Genomic DNA, 19,339 nt, shown 5'->3' on the forward strand with positions numbered 1-19,339 from the left:
CTCTCTCTGTGAAAGATGTGTATATTGGTGCTCCAACAGCATAAGCGATCACTCTCTTAGTGAAGGAGTGGACTATGTCATTTGTAAAGTGCGGTTCTTTTGGACAGGTATGAACACAGCAATCGCATTCAGGTCCACACCAAAACACCGGACCAAGACCTTCTTGAAGAAGTGGTCTCAGTCCGGTTACAAACGAACTCTGGTGCGGTTCGTTTGTGATGAGAACATGTTCCGACCTCGATCTGAACCAACTGCAGTCACATGACACATTGTTTGGGTTAAACATGAGCATGTTACAGTCCTCATTTTCAAACTGTATGGTTTGACTAAAAAGAACAATGACAGCAATATAGTCCACGATGACCAGCGCTAAAATCAACCTGCGTAGTTGTCCCTCCATTTCGACTTAAACAGCTGTCATCAGGGTACACAGTAAAAGCCATTTATACCCTACAAACACTTTCGGGCATAAGAGCCTTAAACATGTTTCGACTTGAACAATCTTCATCGGGGTATAAAAGCCCTTTGTGTCATGATGATGTAATAATAAAGGATTTTTACATAAAGTATCTCATTACGTAGGGACATTCCTATGTAGAGGATCCATTACAGCACCCCCTATTTACTTAATTAAAGTAAATCTTAATTGACCAAAATTATGCAATGCATGCTTTTCAGCTTGTTGCAATCAGTAAAGACATTATCACTTTCATTGGGGAGCAATGATGATGAATTTTTAGATAGTAATAATGTAGTTTATAATTTTCATGTAGCCTTTTATTACTATTTATCAATGTGTTTCTATTTTTTGAGACCCAGCCATAGTGATGTGGTCACTTTTTATGTGGATACTAAAATAAAGCGTAAATCTGCATGTGTTACTATGTGAACTAGGTGTATAAATATGCTGAGAACACCTGAAAACCTGAGTCAAATTCTATGCTGAATCATATGTGGCAAATAAGGCTCTGATTCTTCATCATGTGAAAGATATTTCACCCCTACCACCACCACCACCATCCAAAGCACACTTAACTGGCATGATAACAACCATCAGGTGGGTTATAACCTGATCTTGAGACCCTGTGTCTAATCATTTCAGTGTATACTGCGCTCACATGAGGTATGTATTATCTTGTTGTAATCAAATCACCACACACACCTGAGGTTATATAATTTCCCAGTACATGAACCCTCTCTCTAATGTACAAAGAGGAGAATAATGAGGGTTACTAAATGCCTAGCTAAGTGTTTTATACTGGGAACCCCTCGCAGGTTAATCTGGGGATGGATTCTAGGATTTTGAATAAGATACGTTTGCACTTTAAAAAAAAGACCATCAACACAACTATGCCTTGGCTGTTTTACTTGAAGTGAATTATTTTATTAATCAAAATAAAAGCATTTATTTCATTGGTTTGCTGGTATAGTCACCTGAACTGCTGTGTTCTTTACATCAAGATCCACGATGGAAGAAATTGTGACATTTTATAGTTGTTTGTTATGTACTGTCCTCCTCATAATGTATACAAATAAATAAATAATGCATAAATATTAGGGTACTGCAGATATAACCACTATAATATAGCCTGCTGTACTGATGAGATATAAACAGGAGGTGTGGCGTCCCCTGGCGGTCACGTGTTGTATCTCCAGGGATTTTCCGCCTCGGTAAAGTAGACGTGGCAGTGACGTCAGTGCCGGAAACGACCCGGATCGGAACTTTAACTCCTGGGTTGATTAGTTTCTGCCAGAAACATCGAGGGCTTTCGAAATATGCTGTAATATCGATTCAAGTAAGTTGGAACCGATCGATTTGTGTCTTTTAAATAAGATTAAAGCTCACATGATCAGTTTAGGTCGAATTATACCGAGGTAACGCAGCACAGACCGTTTAGAATGCCCGGTTAGCTTTCTGAAGCTAACGCTAGCCTGTGGTTAGCCGGTCAGGCCGTGATCAGCTGTGTGTCGTGAGGGGCGGCCTTCAGCTACACACACAGAGCTGGTCCAGATAACAATTTATTTAGCTCACCCGCGGGTTTATTTGTGAGTTATGGCAGGTATTTGTTATTTACCGTGTGGCTGTTGTCGTTTTTGTCGTGTTGTTGGTGCCAGAGAGCCGGACTGTTAGCTAACGGTACCGGCTGGCTGCTTACTAACGTTAATGTTACCTAACCACCAGTTGTGTTTGTTAATCAGTTAAATATAAAGCTGATTTCTGTTGGTTTGTATTGACACGTCTATTTCCCGTTACCGTAGGCATGTGTGTCCATATGTCCACGACGGATACCCCACCTTGGCTGTGAGTTTGTCCGCGCACCGGGAGGTCTCTCTATTTACCGATCACACAGACCTGAGGATCAGGACCCGATAGTCCCAGGTGGTTTCTGGTCTACAGCGGGCTTGTGACCATTTACCGGCGGCAGGATGACGTGCCGTGACCGGACACTCGAGTTCCAGTCAGCCTGTAAATCTCTCCAGGGCAGACAGGTATGTTGACACATCACAGTACAATCATAACGGAATCACTGTATTTAAAATTATTCATTTGCCAAAAGTGCATGACGTGCTCACTAAAAATACACTGCTGTGTTTTCACTTCATTTTATTCTGTTACGCAGATGAATTTTGTTTTATACTTTTGGTTTTGGTTTCTTGTTTGCTTCTTTCTGTGTCTAGTTTTGGTTCCACAGAGGAATGAAGTTGTCTGATTAGATTAAGTTGTCTTATTTGTACAGTTTGGATCAAGTTTAGCACAAATTAGTGTCCTTGTTATCTTCCCTCAGCAACAAAAATGGTAATCAGCAGGTCCTCAAAAAGTCTGAAAATGCCTTAATTCAATTTAATAAGTATTGCTCTTAAAAGTCATTACATAGTCTTAAATTTGAATTTATGAGGTCTTACTTAACACAAACATTTTTATCTAATTTCATATCCCATCTTTAAATTTCTTAGTGTCAAAGTGAGTCAAGCTGTTCTGCGGCAAAGTCCACATTTCTGATGTTACAGCTCTTCAAACATACCTCTAAACCTGATATTTTACTTCATATTTGCACTTACCTGTTGGCAAAATGTAGATTAACCTAGCTCACTCTATTCTCACGAGCTAAACATATTCCTATATAACACCTAACTCTGTGCAGGATCACATATATTTGAATAAAAATATCTTAATTTAAGTATCTGATAGCTGTAGATACCTCAGCACTATGGCTGACATCAGTTCTCACTGAGATATTGATATCAGTGTATATGTTGGCTGATATAAAACAAAGTGCCAGGCAGAAATGCGATATGTTGAAGGTAATTAGATTCAGTTTAATATACCAGAGAGCATGACAACAAAAATTTTAAGGGATTTATATAAAAAATGCTTGTTCATTTTATGTTTTAAAATGGCAAAATTGGTCAGTTTATTGTTGTTTTTTTAAACCCTCAGACATCACTATTGGTGTTAGCATCAATAAAGGTTTATCAGATGGACTATAATCAGAAGTTACCAGTGCTTGTAGTGTTGCTATAAAAATGTTAACTTAGTTTGACTCAGAGCATGTGGTAATAATTTTTGAACTAATAATAAAATAATGAAAGGAAGCATGTAACCAGTAACTGATATTTGGTTTATTTGCTTAATAATTAACTGCAATTACTGTGGGTAAACAAAGAAATCATTATTATTATTATTATTATTATTATTCGTCTTTATTAAACCAAGACCATACACAACAAACATTCATCTCAAATGAGAAGCAATGATTTGTGTGAGCACGCTAATTTCCATCTGCAGTCCCTGAGCAGATACACAGAGAACAATCACTAAAACTATTCATTGACATGCACCACCATTTCATGCTCTTGACCAACTGATTACTTCTAAATCAATTTTAAGGAGTTTTGTAGTCACATTTTCAGAGTTTCATCCCTCTGTCTCTTATTTTTATGTATCTGTCCATCTCATACCTTTCACTTTCTTCCTCTCATGGCAGAATGGGGTCCAACCCAGTAAACCAACGCTCAACGCCCTCAGGCAGCGCAGCGACTTTACAGTTATGGCCAAGTAAGTTCCTCATAGTCTGTTTTCTTATGTGTTTAAACAGATCTTAAATATTTGCTGACTGTACTTGATCTTTTATGTTGATTTTAGGTGTTGCATTATTTGTTTTCACGTTATTATCCTCCTCATCCTTACTGCATGTAAAACACTCCTCTGTAGCATACTTATAAATCGGAGTCCTGTTTATTCTTTTAACTAAAGTTAACTGAAAATATTGGTGTGAATTTTTAGTGGAGACATTAGTCCAGGGCATGATTGGCTTAGCACAGTGCAAAGACTGTGAGCAGGGAGACACAGAGCACAGAGATAAATAGATGTAATCTTAACTCCTGGTAACAATTGAAACAACTGTATTTTGAAATATATTGGGGTACATATTGTTCATGACAAAGAAAGATAAATTTTTGTTTGTTTGCTTTCTTGCAGGAGAATTGGAAAAGACTTGAGCAATACATTCGCTAAACTGGAAAAGCTCACTATTTGTAAGTGTCCCTTTAATGTTATTTTAGCATAATTAAAAATCTTGTGCTTATATGTCATATCATTGAAAGTGCTGATTTTGCACACTGGTTTTTATATTACAGTGGCAAAAAGAAAATCTTTATTTGACGACAAGGCGGTGGAGATTGAAGAGCTAACATACATCATTAAACAAGTGAGTTGAATTGTTAACATTCCACGAAATGTTGTTTTGCAAACATACTGTACATTATTTATGAAAAGAGCAGCTATTTATGATTCTGTACTATCTTGTAAAATGATAACCCTGTTTTCTACCTCTGCTGTGTTTATATTTTCAGGACATCAACAGTCTAAACAAACAGATAGCACAGCTGCAGGACTTGGTGAGGTCCCGTGGAGCTCCAGGTGGCCGACACATCCAAACCCACTCAAACACTATAGTGGTGTCACTACAGGTATATTCCACAATGTCTAATTCATACTGTATCGTATATGTGCATTACATCCAAGTGCATGGGACCATTAATACCCTGGTAAATTTAAATTGTTCCAGGCAATCATAAAGTTTAAATTTCTAATTATTAAAATTTCTGCTTCAAGAATTTTTCAAGAGAGAATCCCAGTGCATCAAAGAATAATTTTTCCCCTACCCCTATGAAATAGATTTGTATCTCATACATAAGGGCATCAGAAAATGTTTGCAGAATTTTTGTTCACACATTAGAGTGCTGTGAGAAATGTGTGCAGCTGAATTAATTTTGTTTAACTCTGCTGTATTTTTTGTCGTCCACAGTCCAAACTGGCTTCAATGTCCAATGACTTCAAATCAGTCCTAGAAGTTAGAACAGAGGTGAGAGGTGTTTAATTTTACCGTTCAAATGCAGGAAATACTAAATTGTTTTGAATGGGGTTGCTTCTCAGTCATGTTCATCACTGTCCTTCATTTGTCCCTTTCCCCGCAGAACCTGAAGCAGCAGCGCAGCAGGAGAGAGCAGTTCTCCCAGCCCCCTGTCTCATCTTCTCCTCTAATGGCCAACAACTTCAGTAAGTTTATCCTCATCTTGGCTTCACTCTCACTGTGATTTTTACAAGGGTCTCGCATTAAAGTAATGGCACCAACAGGTAAACACAGCATGCTGTTGTAGCTTCATGAGGGCGTGTTCACTCTATACTGGTTATTGTTTGTGGCAAAAGTTTTGCCTCAGCTACATTTTGTGCTGATTAAACATTTCACGCAGTTTGGACTTTGTCAGTACTAACAAGCAGCAGTATTTAAATTCAAATCACAACCTAAAAAGAATCTCTTGTCAAAGCAAAGACATGGGTTAAAGGTTGACTGTAAATTTCCTAATGCAACATTTTGGTTTCATAATAACTGGTGTAACCTTATCATGTGGCACAGATTGTATCCTGGTCTTCTTCGTTCCTCTAAAAATTCCAACGTTTCAGTTGTCACCTAAAACATTTCCTGCTCTTCATTTTTTCATTCAACATAAAATTGTGCGGGCAGTTTCACAAAGTGTATTAGAGTGAACACACCTTTTTATTGTGTAATTGTTTTGGCTTTGAGTCGATAATTGACATGTGTGGCTCCTGCTCAGTTTATCATATTGCTAAACAAATGGCTGAAAGTTTTCCTCTAATTGATACAGAGCTCAGATGCTTCCTATGGGAGCATTTACACTGCCAGTAAAATGTTTATGAACAGCATTATTTCAGCCTGTTTGGTAAAACCTCAAACATTGTGCTCACTGTTGATATCCTACAATAAAATATAGGTAACAAATTGATGTGTGAATGAAAATGTAATTGGAAACAACCTATATCTAATTGAAAATCAGTTATTATCACTATAATTTGGCCCCTGTAAACAACAACATAGAGTATGACTATCAAGTGGTTGACCTGTTGATTGCATCTGCCCTTAAGAATGTATTACTCGCTCGCCAGAAACGGGTAATTACATATAAAGTTTTACTTCTTTGGAACACTCCTGGAGCTAAATTTGCTCATGACAAAATAAAAGATGAGATCATATGGTCCATTTTGTTTTACAATGATAACACAAACAGTTCTGTTGTTTTAAAAGTTGTTACACCTGTTTAAAATTCCTGATTTTTAGGTTATTTACAATGAGCAAATTGGTTGAAATTTAGCCACTGATGTCGCAGATGTACAGAAACATTTTGACTGGCAGTGTACTTCTCGAACAGCTGTTGTGATAGCGAACTGCTCGAAGTCCTTGTGAATGATTATTACTGTATTTGGTCATCTATAATGCAAAAATTAAAAAATATTTTAGGGAGCCGAAAAAAAGGGGCCCAGGAGCCGCATGCAGCTCGCGAGCCGCGCAATGGTTACCAGGGCAATACAACCTCAAATTTAAAAGGTATTTCCCTGGAACGTTTGACTCTCCCAGCGGGTATAACTAGCTACTGTATGTGCCCGCTGTTCTTTCTGTTCTCTACCATTGAGCATCTCTGTGTGAGTTCGCTGAACATGTGTGTTTGTTTTGCTTGTTGTGTCCCCTCAGAGAGCTCGGTCCTGATGCAGGATGAGTCCAGGAGTATGGGGGATGTAGCCATCGATATGGACTCTCAGACCAATCCTTTGCAACTCCAGCTTATTGATGAGCAGGTAGACTGCTGGTGTATATTTTTTAAAGTCAGGCAGGTGGAGAGGAATTTGGGTGTCCTATTTGTTAGCTCAAAAATTGGGGATAAAATCAGTTATTGCTCATTTTTAAATTAGTTGATGCACAGTGTTGTTAGTTCTTTGCTACTATAAGTAAGAAACGTGTCCTCCGTAAACTTCGTAAGAATATTGGACTGAAATCTCCAGTGAAAAATCTATCTATTTATGTGCTCTAACCATTTTGAAATCTTGCTATCTGTGTCGTTACAGGACTCATACATCCAGAGCCGTGCAGACACCATGCAGAACATTGAGAGCACCATCGTTGAATTGGGCTCTATATTCCAGCAGCTGGCGCACATGGTCAAGGAGCAAGAGGAGACCATCCAGAGGTAAGATGGAGCAGGAAATTAAGGGAGTGCAGAGGAAAAGATGTCATGTTAATTAGGAACAGACATTTAGGGGGAATATGCTAGTTTGCTTGTTGAGAGTTGGATGTGAATACAAATACCACCCTTTAAAGTCTGTATGGTAAAAATGAAGCTGCAGCCAGGGTAGTTTCGAGGCTAAAAGAAATATGCTTCTCAACATTTCTAAAGCTCATTAATTGACATACTGCATATTGTTTAGTATGATAAATACATCAGCTGTACCGTCATATCTACCATACAAACATGACAGTGGCATTGACCTGCTCGTCTAAATCTTGGCAAGCAAGCAAACTAGCATATTTCCCAAAATGTCAAACTATTCTTAATAAACAAGCAACACTATCTTGTATGGAAACACTAGCCCTTTTACAGAGTCACTACCAAGTCCCTTCTTTGCATTGCTGTTTCATGTTTTCACAGAACACATCATGGCATCATGCTGCTCCAGTGTGTGATTTTAGATAGTATGCTGGCATCGCGGAAGCAAAAGAGGCATAGCATGTAAAACAGCGTCGACCTGTAGCGTGACATAAAACATATGCGTCGGCAGCGCTTTCTAAACAATCACAATGACATAACATGGCAATAACCAATCATTTACCGTCCCTGTTACATGGTGGCTGATCTCGTCCTCTGCTTGGAGGGTAAGGAGATCCCAATCCTCATTGTTTTACCAATATGTGGACATTTACAGCTCTATTCTTCTTTGTGTTAGCTGCTAACTGCTAACAGCTACTTTATAAATCTCCCATGGTCTGTAGCACACATAACACATTGTCAAAACGTTGCACCTGTGCTGTCCGTAGTCCCGTCCTGCCGGCTGTCCCTTTTTCACAGACGCCATTTTGGTGTTATTACCATCTCCACTGCCAGCTTAAAAGCAAGACAACTCTGCCCCCCCCCTTCTGTTATTGTACCTTTATATATAGAACAGTGAGGTGGCATAACTGCGTTAAAGAGGCTACAAAATCACATGTAAATCTTTTGAACTGACTGTTTTGTAAGAAGATTGATTATAGGCAACATAGCATCAGTCTTGTCTTACTGAGCTTGTGCTTCTCTCACAGGATCGATGCTAACGTGGAGGACACTCAGCTTAACGTGGAGGCTGCCCACACAGAGATCCTCAAATACTTCCAGTCGGTCTCCTCCAACCGCTGGCTGATGATCAAGATCTTTCTCGTCCTCATCGTCTTCTTCATCATCTTCGTAGTCTTCTTCGCTTAAAGAAACGAGGAGGGCAGAAGCACATGAAATGAGGGGGAGTAAAGTAAGCTAGAGCTGGACTGAGACGACATGTCCAGACGACATATTTGAAGGACGGATTTCTCTGTCAAAGGGACACTTTGATGGAGGCTTGGGAGCTGCTCAGATTAATAAAGACTTTACCATTAATACAGACTTTCCGGTTTTTCCCAAGCCACAGACTCTTGATCTTAATTCTACGATCCAGTGAAGAATGAAGACGTCGAACTCTGTCCAAATGAAAGAATAAATTATCTAAAATCCCGACTTTGTATAGAGAGCGAGCAAAAAACTGCTCAGTATTGTTCTTTGACCAATTATACATAAACATTTAATCAAAATGGCTATAATTTAATAGTTTGATTCTGCAAACTGTTTTTTTTTTTTTTAATTTTTTTATTTTCTTGTTTACCCCACGTCATACATCATTATTATTATTATCATTATTTCAAAGCCAAACTGCAGAACTAGAGTTTATCCTCGGATAATTTTGCTTCTTAGTTTACTTTTCATTGAAGAGCATGACTGTGTCCCCTGTTTATCAACAATTCTTCACTCGATATATTTTTTTATTCTGCTATATTCTGTTATGCTTTCAAAGTTGCCAAATGGGTACTCATACAGAACTGTGACACTATAAGAAGACACTTGCTGCGGTCCAGCATTTCGTGTCCTGCGAGAACAAGGAGTTACAGTTACAGACAGCTGAAGAGACTTTCGCTGGTGGAATTCAGACTCGAGCTGTGACGAAATGTTGAGAAGTGATGCAACAACTCTGTTTAAAATGAAACTGTTTGGTTGCCAGCTGTTAGGCAGGTTGAATGGTTGAAAAAGTGTATACTCGCACATTCAGTGGTGCAGAGAGACTTCAATATGTGAATCGAGAATCTGAACAGGATCCAGGTGTGATATCAGTGCTGATGAAGGGGTCAGACTGGCTGTGAAGGCTCCACTGATGCAGTGACTCAATCAGCCAGATTCCCCGGAAGTGTCTGGTTACATGTCACTGTTGTAGTTTCTTCCCCTCTTAACCTATCTAACCTATCGGACGCTTTTTAAGAAGAAAGGAGACAGTCATTCTTATATTTTTCTCCCTGTCTGTTCTTTTTTAGCCAAATGCCTTGACTTCAGTGTAAAAAGTGCAAATAGTGATAATGATATAAGAAAGTGCATATTAATAAAATGATAATGGGGTGCTGGCATTCATGGCTGAGAATTTATTGGCATAAGAGGATTAGTCAGCAGTGATATAATTAGCCATGCTGTGAGGCTAAGACTAGCTAACAGAAGTGCTGAGCACATGCAGCTTTGTGTGACATATTCAACATATTTACATCACACTGATTGTGAATGTTTATTTACAGGTCCCAGACATATTTACATACAAATATTTAGCCTTTTCAGCCTCAAGTGATCAAGGTCCATGCATCTTTCATTTGTAGAGAGGCGTCAAGGCTACTACACTTAAAAAATATACAGTTTACAGATATAAACGGGCAAAAATCCACATGTAGTCACATTTAGTCTTAAATGTTACACAGCTGTTTCTATATTTAAACCAAACACAAACATCTTTATGAAAAAAACTATTTTAGCAACATAGAGGTAATGACAACATTGCATATTTATTTCTCCAAATACATATATTTACAATAAAAAAAGAAGATTACAGATGATACTAGTTATTTCTGGTTACAAGAAATTGCTTGATGACACACTGTGAGAGCACCCACTAACCAAGCAGGTGATCTGGAGCCAAACTATGACTGCTGAATATACAGATGAGTGACCTCTGCTGAACCTCCCTGCAATCTACTGCAGAAAGCAGCTGTACTGTCTATTGCGTAACATGTTTTTAAAGGGAGAGTTCATGACACGTGTATGATTCATCAAGAGCTGTTGCTCAGAGAGCACTTGCAACAACTGATTGTTTTTAAGATACCCCGAAGCATGTGAAGGTTAGCAGCATAAAAAGTTTTACTCAGATGAAACCCCATGACACACATTTTAGTTTTTAGTGATGCTAGTGACGTGGCTTTATGTCAATCTATATCTCAACACCTACTGAATGGATTTCCAGGACATTTTGTACAGACATTTCTGATCCCCAGACACTGTATCCTTTTGAGGTTAGTGATCCGTGAAGTTGACGTCACACTGTGTTGAATTTTTTGGACTGGAATGCCATCTTGTGAGGATCGTGCTATGTTACTTGTGTGGGCAAGCAACAGTATTTGGACAAACTGATAAGAATAAAAAACATAGATCCATATGACATGGCTGGATTACAGACCTCAATGCACTTCCTCCGCTCACATACCCAGACGCTGTAAACTCACTTTTGGTGCATACACTTCGGTAACAAAGCACGTACCTCACAAGATGGCACCCCAATCCCACATGACATTACATACCTTCACATGCTCTACAGTGCCGCCAGTTGACTTGATAAATATCGTATCGCTTTTCATAAAATTTAATGTTCCCCTCAGGATTAATTGCTATCCCTTCCATTTTTCTTTTCATCTTGTGCCTTCATCAGGTAAAACATTTAATTTGTCCTATACCTTGGTTTATGATCAAATACCTGGGGCCATATTCACAAAGCTTCCGAGCACTAAGAGTTGCTCCTAGTGACGAAATTGTAAGAAAGAGAGAATTGTGACATTTTCTCAGAATTTCTCCTCAAGTTAAGAGTAGGTCCTGGTGAAGATAAGAGTTATTCACAGAGCACCTTAGACCTTAAAGAGCTCCTAAGGTGAAAACTGTTAGGAGCAGGGAGGAGGACTTGTAAGAGGCTTTAGAGTTTCTTAATCAGAGGAGAAAATGGCGGAAACAGAAAGAGGTCGGAGAAATCTTCTCCAAACACTGGATGACAATGAGTTAATGAAATGCTACAGATAAATTCGTGCAGGGATCTCATTAGGGATAGGTACACACTTCCCACCTAACGCTATTAACACCAGAAATAAAATGATCACAACACTAAGATATCTGAAAAACTGGAAAAATGCAACAGTGCAGCAGTGATGACTTTGGTCCGTCTCAACCTTCCATCAGCAGAGTGATCACACTAACAGTGAAAACACTTTCACAGACAGCAGTTCATTTCATTTCCACTGGGTGTCCACACCTTGCAGATTCATAAAAGGGTGTGTCTCTGACAACCAATCACATCTGTTAGTAGAATTCATCACACCTAGCAACAGGGTCGCCCACACCTCCTCACTAAGGTAAACATTTCTAACCCTTCCTTGCTCAGATTTGACCTGAGAACTTTCCTTAATCACTCCTAAGCTATGACTCCTTACTAAAAGTTTGCAGGCTATGCTAGGAGTTCTCTGAGAGTGTTCTCAGAATGTTTGTGAATATGGCCCCTGCAAAACTAATGACATTACCATCAGCCTTAGCTAATCAGCTAGCTAATCCGCAAATGTTGGCATGTGCAAAACTTAAGATGGTGAACATGATACCATTATTATTATACCAGCTAAACATCAGCATGTTAGCATTTGTCTCAAATCACCACTGTCTTTAAGTACAGCCTCACAGAGCTGCTATTTTGACAAGTTTGTAGCTCACAGCACGACTAAATGCTAATCACACATTTCAGAATCGTAAACTCAACATTCCCCATTTTTCCGCTCCTCCCCATATTTACAGTATGCTGATCCATCTCTTTACTTTCCCTCCTCTTACTCCTCAATTTTCTCCCCTACAGGTGCTCATCTTCTCCCCTCCACCATCCTCTCCCTTCCTCCGCTCACCCATGAGCGCTCTGCTCCATAGGGCCAATCTCCGGCATGCTCCTGCTCCTTCCCTTCCTCGCCCTGGCCTTGATGGCCTCCTCCTCCCCTTCTATATCCTCCTCGTCCGACCAATCCACCTGCTGCTGCAGATTCCCCCTCGAGCCTCTCATGCCGCTGCCCTTGAAGAGGTGACCCGTGCAGAACTTGGTGCGGAAAGTAACAAAAGAGAGACTCTTGCTGCGCTGCTGCTTCTCAAAGACGGGGTCGTGCGTGTGCAGGTCTTCGTGTCCGTTCATCTCGTCCATGCAGTCGTGCAGCACTGAGCGAAACAGCCGAGGAACCTCATGAACCTCAGGCTCCATCTGCGACACCAGCTTCCTGAACCTGCAGGGGGAGCATATTATCAGGAACAGAATGTACAAAATACATGCAGAATACTTTACAATCAAGACAAAACAGAAACAAGGTCTGACATACAAAATGGAGGCAGATGTAGCCATAAAGGGGGAGGTGCCTCTGCCACCACAGTGCAGAATCCCTGGCTACGCCCCTGGTAGGATATGAACCCTGATTACACTGGTGCTGGAAGGTGAAACACTGAACTGATTGATTCACCAACCAATTCTTTCAGCTGCAAGTCTTTGTCATTCAAAAATGGTGAAACAAGTTGCAAGAAGGAGAGAACAGGTGTTGGAGCACAGTTTCCGATTTCTAGTTAGGCTATCATGGATGTGGATTTTTAAGATGTCCTGTATGTTGTCTCTTAGAAAAGGAATAGGAATCTGAGATTAGCAGCTTATGTACTAAGCTATAGTTAGGTGTCAGTGATGGGGAGTAAACAAATAGATTTAACAACATTCTGCAGTACCTTGGTGGTGGTGTACTACATTCATATTTGCTGATGGACAATGTATATAAAACCAAAACTAACATTCCTGCACATCCCCATGAATAGTAAGATATTTTATGTGTTGTATGTATGTATGACCAGTGAATGAGTGGGCATGTTTTTGGCAATAAACTCAATTGTGTGCCATTTTTGCAGGCATGTGGCTTTTTTCTATTAAGTTTTGTTATAATTCCGTGTCACATTTACATGGTTATTTTTATATTTTCTTTGAGAAAAGTAGTTTGAACTACTTTTTCTTAGTAGCTTTAGTTAACAAAGCTTTCTCTCTAGAGTAGCTTTGCTGAACTTCTTTCAGTGTGAATTCATTGGCAATTTACAAAGCTATGCCTTTAAAGTAGCTTCCCCAGCACTGATAAGGGTGTTAGGGGAATTTGATTGAAGCCCTGCAGCTCTCTCTTCTTCTGTTTCTTCTTTATGTATTATCTCCCAGCATGTACTTCAAGCTCTTTATCCCTTACTGCCTTCATCTATATCACCCTGCCTGTCACTCTTTTAGTCTCTTATAATGTATGAGTGCCTCTTCTTCTCTCATTTCCCTGCGTCTTTCTGCATGTCTCTATATCTCACCCTCAGTTTCAATCTGGCCCTTAATTTCACAGTCTCTGTCTCAGTAACAGTTATACCCCTCTCTTCCCGCCAGTGTGTACCTACAGTATGTCTGTCTCCCTGTCTGTCTCACCTGACGATCAAAGGGCCACACTGTGCAGGAGGGATCTTGGCACAGAGGTCCTGCAGCTCCAGCAGATCACTGGGTGTCAGCTCATAGTGGTGTGGGTGCGGGGTGTTGGCCAGCCAGCTGTAGTCAACTGTGGAAGAGGAGCTGCGACGGCGGCGTCGCCCCTCTGTCGCACGCTCCAGATGGATGCGCTCAGTGCGTTTCACCATGGCCCCCAACTCCAACATCAGAGTATTGGTCACCAACTCCTCAGTGGAGCGTTGGCCGGGCACTTTGGGCTCAATGGATAAAACAGCAGACCAAGGAAACATCTGGGAAAGGACAGAGTTGGTGGAGTCATGTCACATAAATTCCTTATACATGGATTTTGTATTCACTGTACCTAACTTTAAGCAACTTGATATTCAGAGTTTTAGTATTTTAGAAATATACTGGAGAATAAAGACAAAGCAAAGGGTCACAGAAACATTTGGACACCATTTAATGTCTCCGCAACAATCAGTCTGTAGAGGAACTCTTTACATTTTGGATGCAAATGGTATGACATGTAGGAATTTAATCATCATACTGTAAATATTTAAATAATTTCAGTCTCCATACTCTGACACAAACCTCAGATATACTGTATAACCTTCATGCCAGATACAGCTTATCAGTATAGCCTGTTTAAGTAAAACATGATTCATCATAATATGATACAAACCAGGTTTTCTTAAGAACAATATCATCACCATTTTAATCCCTTGCTCTAAATGCTACTAGAAGTTTAGTTATTGTCTTACCGCCAGGGAACTGGGGTATTGTTGTCAGAAAGAAATCCACCTGTTGTCTGGTGAAGCCTCTGTTAGCAGCCAGATGAGCAGCAGGCCTCCCTGGGCTTGTGACATTCAAAAAGGACGAACTCCTGGGACTCCAGCTGGTAGCACACACCTACCTGACTGCCTTGCTACCTCTGACGTTCCTCGGCAGACAGGGACGTAGACCTTTCTAAGGAGCCCGTGGACCGTGTGTGTGAGTTTGGGATTGAGAATAAATGTAATCCTGTATTAATAAAGAGTGAGTGACGAGAGAAGCTTACCTCACATGAGTGTACACCTGGGCGCAGCGTGTGTTTGTCTGTGTGACTGACTGAATTCAAATGGAGGGTGTATATATTACCAAGGAATTGTTTGCTAATTAAGTTACTTTCATGTAAGGTCATTTAAACTCTTCTTTTTAATGTGTGTCCCAGTTTTAAAGCTATAAATCAAAGCTGGAAACAAGGTTTCAGCTCATACACATGCAGACTGGACACTGTCTCGCTCAAAGGTACTTCACAGTGTCAGACAGAGGTATTCCTGGGCAGTCATGAAATTTAAACACACATTCTGGTTTCCAACCACTGCCATTACACCCAGCACGATCCTTGAAAATAACAGTTTATGTCTGAAAATGGTCACCCTAGTTCACAGACAATAAGCTTTCAGACACACCTGTAATTACCAGACTGTTATGGTCAAGATTACATAACTACCAGAGTAATCTCTCTTTCTCACATATATAAACTCTCTCGTCTGGTCCACTGGCTAGCATGTGGTTTTGTATGTAAGGTGACTGCAGGCTAGTTCCTGGGTTTCCGCACCACTCAGCACTGAGCCACCAAATCCCAGATTACATTCAAATCCAGAGCCTACCTGGAAGAATGAGCGACTATAATGACTATTATAATCTAATTACGGTTGCCTACAGTGGATGCTGTTGCTGCTGTAACTAAACATGAACTGTTAGTGATCAATAAATGTCTACTGATGAATTTAATGTCATTGATGATTTAAGATACTAGAAATCTACACAACAGTAGCTACAGTCATCAGGGATAAAAACTCAGCAAAGCCCTAAAGAATTATTTCTGTTGTCCTCAAACATCCGACAAACAACACAGCGCGAAACCAACACCAGTCAAACACATGCAGAGTTGCTAAGCATGCAAGCCCACTTGCAACATGACCCACTTCAGTCTTGTAGAAAGCTCATTTCATTGTACTGCTGCATAATAAAGAAAGGTTTTTTTTGATGTATGAAACTCATAAAAGGACTATACTGTGCCTCATCTGAAACAGCTGTGTCTTTCATGAGAGAAACCTAGTTCCGTAAATACACTGGCACAGTGTTGTACAACAATTTTATGTTTGCAACACTGCCCTAATTTCACCAAGAATATATACAGTTCACCTATCTAAGACTGTGGTCTTTTGAATAAAAACACAATCCCTACATTCACCTTAGACAAAACTGACTCACCAGATACATATTAGTGCAAGTCACTTTCTAGATACGCTACATTCTATTTCTTCAATAAATAAAGAGGAGGTCATCCATCTTTCAAGGCTAAATGGATGATATAATGTAAGCCAAATGCTTACATTTTAATGAGCTTTATTAAGAGACTGTTGGACTTAAAGGTCAAGTGTGTAGGATTTAGTGGCATCTAGTGGTGGGGTTGCAGAACTAAAACTTTCTTCAATGTGGAAACATGTCGGAAAACTATGGTGGCTGAAGTGAAAATGTGGATGGCCCTATCTAGTGCAAGTGTAGAACAACATGGTGGATTCTGTGGAAGAAGACCTGCACCATATGTAGATATAAATGGCTCATTCTAAGGTAGTAAAAAGCAAAACAAGTTTCAGGTGATTATAAATGAATAAAAACATAGTTATAAATGCCATTACTGCCAAGAGATGTCCCCAAATCCTACAAACTGGACTTTTAAGGTCTATCTTTATGAAACATTATTAAAGCACAATCATCTGGAGAAATATCAGGAGAGTAGGTTGTCTTAAAATCATTAATATACATACAAAAGACAAGATGACCCAACATACTACCCTGCGGGATGCCACACTCACTAAGATGTATGTTAGTTGAACCGCTTTGCCCTAAAAAAAAAAAACAAAAAAAAATTTAAATATTATATGCTGCTTTTACAATATTGCATAAAGAGGAATTGGTTTGGGTTCCAATTTTCTGGGGGCATCAGCACCTTTCAGAGATGGGTAATTGGTTACTTGGCCTGTCACTGATTCTAGAATATGGTTTGTGATCCAGCTGCAGTAAAGTATTAGTATCTGCTAACAATAAATGAATCACATTTGCCAGTCCATTCTTCACAATGAGCCAACTCATCAATATGTATGTGTGTGTGTGGGGAGATGTAACTACACAGTAGTGTAGTGTCTGAGTGTGTGTGTGTGTCCAATCAAGACTAACTTGAACAGACAAAAATCTCTTCAGTGTTTCCCTGTATTGTCACTCAGTGGATTAACGGGCAGATCAGGTCACCCAGACACAGCACAGACAGTCTAATGGAGGTTAAAAGAATACAAGTAGATTTATAAATGTCAGTTCTGAAGAATGAAGCTGTGTATCACTCAGTTTTATCTATTATTTATGTGGTGGGACCTCAGGCGCCAGGTGTAATGTTAACAGCGCTCCAGAACCATTTATTTAAATAAAATGTTGTCATGTTTTCAGTACATTTCTATACAGTATTCTAAAATCATATCATTACCTATCTTATTAGCACTTTCAATTTTTGGATTTGGCAGAGACAAGCAAATTTTGGTTATGCCAAAATCTCAGTGGGATCAAAACTTTGTAAAAATCTGTTTAATAATGATAAAGACGTGCCAACTGAGCAGCTTAGTTTTAATGGATGCAATTCTCAAATTTCTGTGTGAAGCTATCTTTGAATTTGTAACCTGGTAGTTGAAAAACAACTATTGATAGACACATGGGCAGATTAACCTGGATTAACCCTAGCTACTGGTCCCCTATTAAGTTTCTGTTAATGAAGCAGACCTGCCTTAAAGGAACACTTCACCAACAAAATAATCATTTGCAATTAGTCATGCTGTGTTACCTTGAATTCTGAAGAAAGCCTTTATTTTTCTTGAAAACTTTCATGGAAAAAGGTGAGCATAATGATTCATTGATTGATTTGGGACCATGTTTAAGAATAGCAAACTACATCAAAACATCTGTTTCCAAACTCTCACACAACTGGTGCAGTATATTCCAAGTCTCCTTTATCCAGTCGTATGCTCAGTACTCAAATACATGCATTCTTGCCACAAAGCCTTAGTACTGAAGTCTGGCTCTGCAGAGAGCATATACACCTTTCGCTTTCAGTTCAGTTTTAAATAGTAAGGCTTGAGTGAAGATGCATATTTAGGAGTAAGGCATACAACTAGATAACTGAGACTTGGATTGTACTGCATGGGTTGTGTGACAATTTGTAAATGGATTTTTAGTTTGCTGTTGTTAAACGTGGTTCCCAATCAATTTATAAATCAACATGTTCACCGTTTTCCCATGGAGGCATGCCGAAAATATGTTTTCTTCACAAATTCAAGGTAACATGGCAAATGGTCATTTTGTGGGTTGAAGCATTTCTTTAAGGCTCTTACATCAGTTTATTCGTAAAAAAATTTATTAAATATATATAATATACAAATGATCATAAACGCTAAGCATAAAAAAACAAAACTTTTGTGAATCTTTGTAATCATAGTTTGATAAAACAAAACAAAGAAATCTTGAGATAAGGTCCATTTACTAATTTTTCCTGAGGCTGTTTAACACAGATGACTCCACTATGGTTGAAATTCACAGACAAAACTAAAAAGTTGATCTAGAGTCAACTGTTCTGTTTCTGACTCAAACTAATTGTCACTTTGGAGATCTGGGCTTTTGGGGCCCCAAAGGGTCTGGGGGCCCAGGGCAGTTGCCAGTTCTGCCAGGTTGGTCATCTAGCCTTGGCTGGAACAAGGGGAAGAAATTACAGCCAATAATGCTAATCTTATCTTTATCTTTGGGGAGGGTAAAAAAAAAATTTAAAAAAAATTAAAAAAAAACAAAACAAACTAAGTAACCAAGTCTTACCCCTGCCACGTATTTTCTCTAAGAAATAAAGAACAGTTCCTTATTTGTTTCCAAGTGTCAATAAAGATTATTTGCATTTTGAACTACAGACAATATGGCGGAGGCTCTGTGTTGTAATTCTATAGTCACCTGTAGAAAATATAAAGACATATTTCGATGGTAAGCGGCGGCATAACTTACAGGTGTCACTGATTTATGGTGAGGTTTTGTCGCTAGGGGTCATCAACGGTTCACGCCGCCGCGAGGACTTTTCCCAAA

General features: G+C 39.4%; 2 protein-coding genes across 3 annotated transcripts; one reads left to right on the forward strand and one right to left on the reverse strand.

The window, feature by feature from the left end:
- The first annotated feature begins 1,692 nt into the window (after positions 1-1,692).
- stx5a (syntaxin 5A) lies at positions 1,693-10,028 on the forward strand. 2 transcript variants are annotated; one of them, XM_049586152.1, is made up of 12 exons: positions 1,693-1,796; positions 2,260-2,490; positions 3,987-4,057; positions 4,481-4,536; positions 4,639-4,709; positions 4,855-4,971; positions 5,310-5,366; positions 5,479-5,560; positions 6,819-6,905; positions 7,050-7,153; positions 7,421-7,542; positions 8,649-10,028. In XM_049586152.1, exons 2-12 carry the CDS (start codon positions 2,428-2,430, stop codon positions 8,806-8,808), a joined length of 990 nt encoding a protein of 329 aa, XP_049442109.1. In that variant the 5' UTR covers positions 1,693-1,796; positions 2,260-2,427; the 3' UTR covers positions 8,809-10,028. The 2 variants fall into 2 exon arrangements, with proteins under 2 accessions (XP_049442109.1, XP_049442110.1); XM_049586153.1 differs by lacking the exon at positions 6,819-6,905.
- A 2,536-nt stretch (positions 10,029-12,564) lies between these two features.
- zgc:162144 (RD3 domain-containing protein) lies at positions 12,565-19,325 on the reverse strand. The gene is made up of 4 exons (XM_049586154.1): positions 19,262-19,325; positions 14,944-15,202; positions 14,165-14,472; positions 12,565-12,959 (listed from the first exon to the last, which is right to left on the reverse strand). The coding sequence occupies exons 3-4, from the start codon at positions 14,470-14,472 to the stop codon at positions 12,590-12,592; spliced, it is 678 nt and encodes a 225-aa protein (XP_049442111.1). The 5' UTR covers positions 14,944-15,202; positions 19,262-19,325; the 3' UTR covers positions 12,565-12,589.
- Between the last annotated feature and the right edge of the window lie 14 nt (positions 19,326-19,339).

Source organism: Epinephelus fuscoguttatus, linkage group LG9 (genome assembly GCF_011397635.1).
Source record: "Epinephelus fuscoguttatus linkage group LG9, E.fuscoguttatus.final_Chr_v1".
NCBI lineage: Eukaryota > Metazoa > Chordata > Actinopteri > Perciformes > Serranidae > Epinephelus > Epinephelus fuscoguttatus.

Bases quoted from the DNA above. Each gene is read 5' to 3' on its own strand.
- stx5a (XM_049586152.1), top strand. From the start codon at position 2,428: ATGACGTGCCGTGACCGGACACTCGAGTTCCAGTCAGCCTGTAAATCT. The intron at 2,491-3,986 runs GTATGTTGACAC...CTCTCATGGCAG, and splicing joins AATCTCTCCAGGGCAGACAG to AATGGGGTCCAACCCAGTAA. The intron at 4,058-4,480 runs GTAAGTTCCTCA...GCTTTCTTGCAG, and splicing joins GACTTTACAGTTATGGCCAA to GAGAATTGGAAAAGACTTGA.
- zgc:162144 (XM_049586154.1), bottom strand. From the start codon at position 14,472: ATGTTTCCTTGGTCTGCTGTTTTATCCATTGAGCCCAAAGTGCCCGGC. The intron at 12,960-14,164 runs GTGAGACAGACA...CTCCCCCTGCAG, and splicing joins TGTGGCCCTTTGATCGTCAG to GTTCAGGAAGCTGGTGTCGC.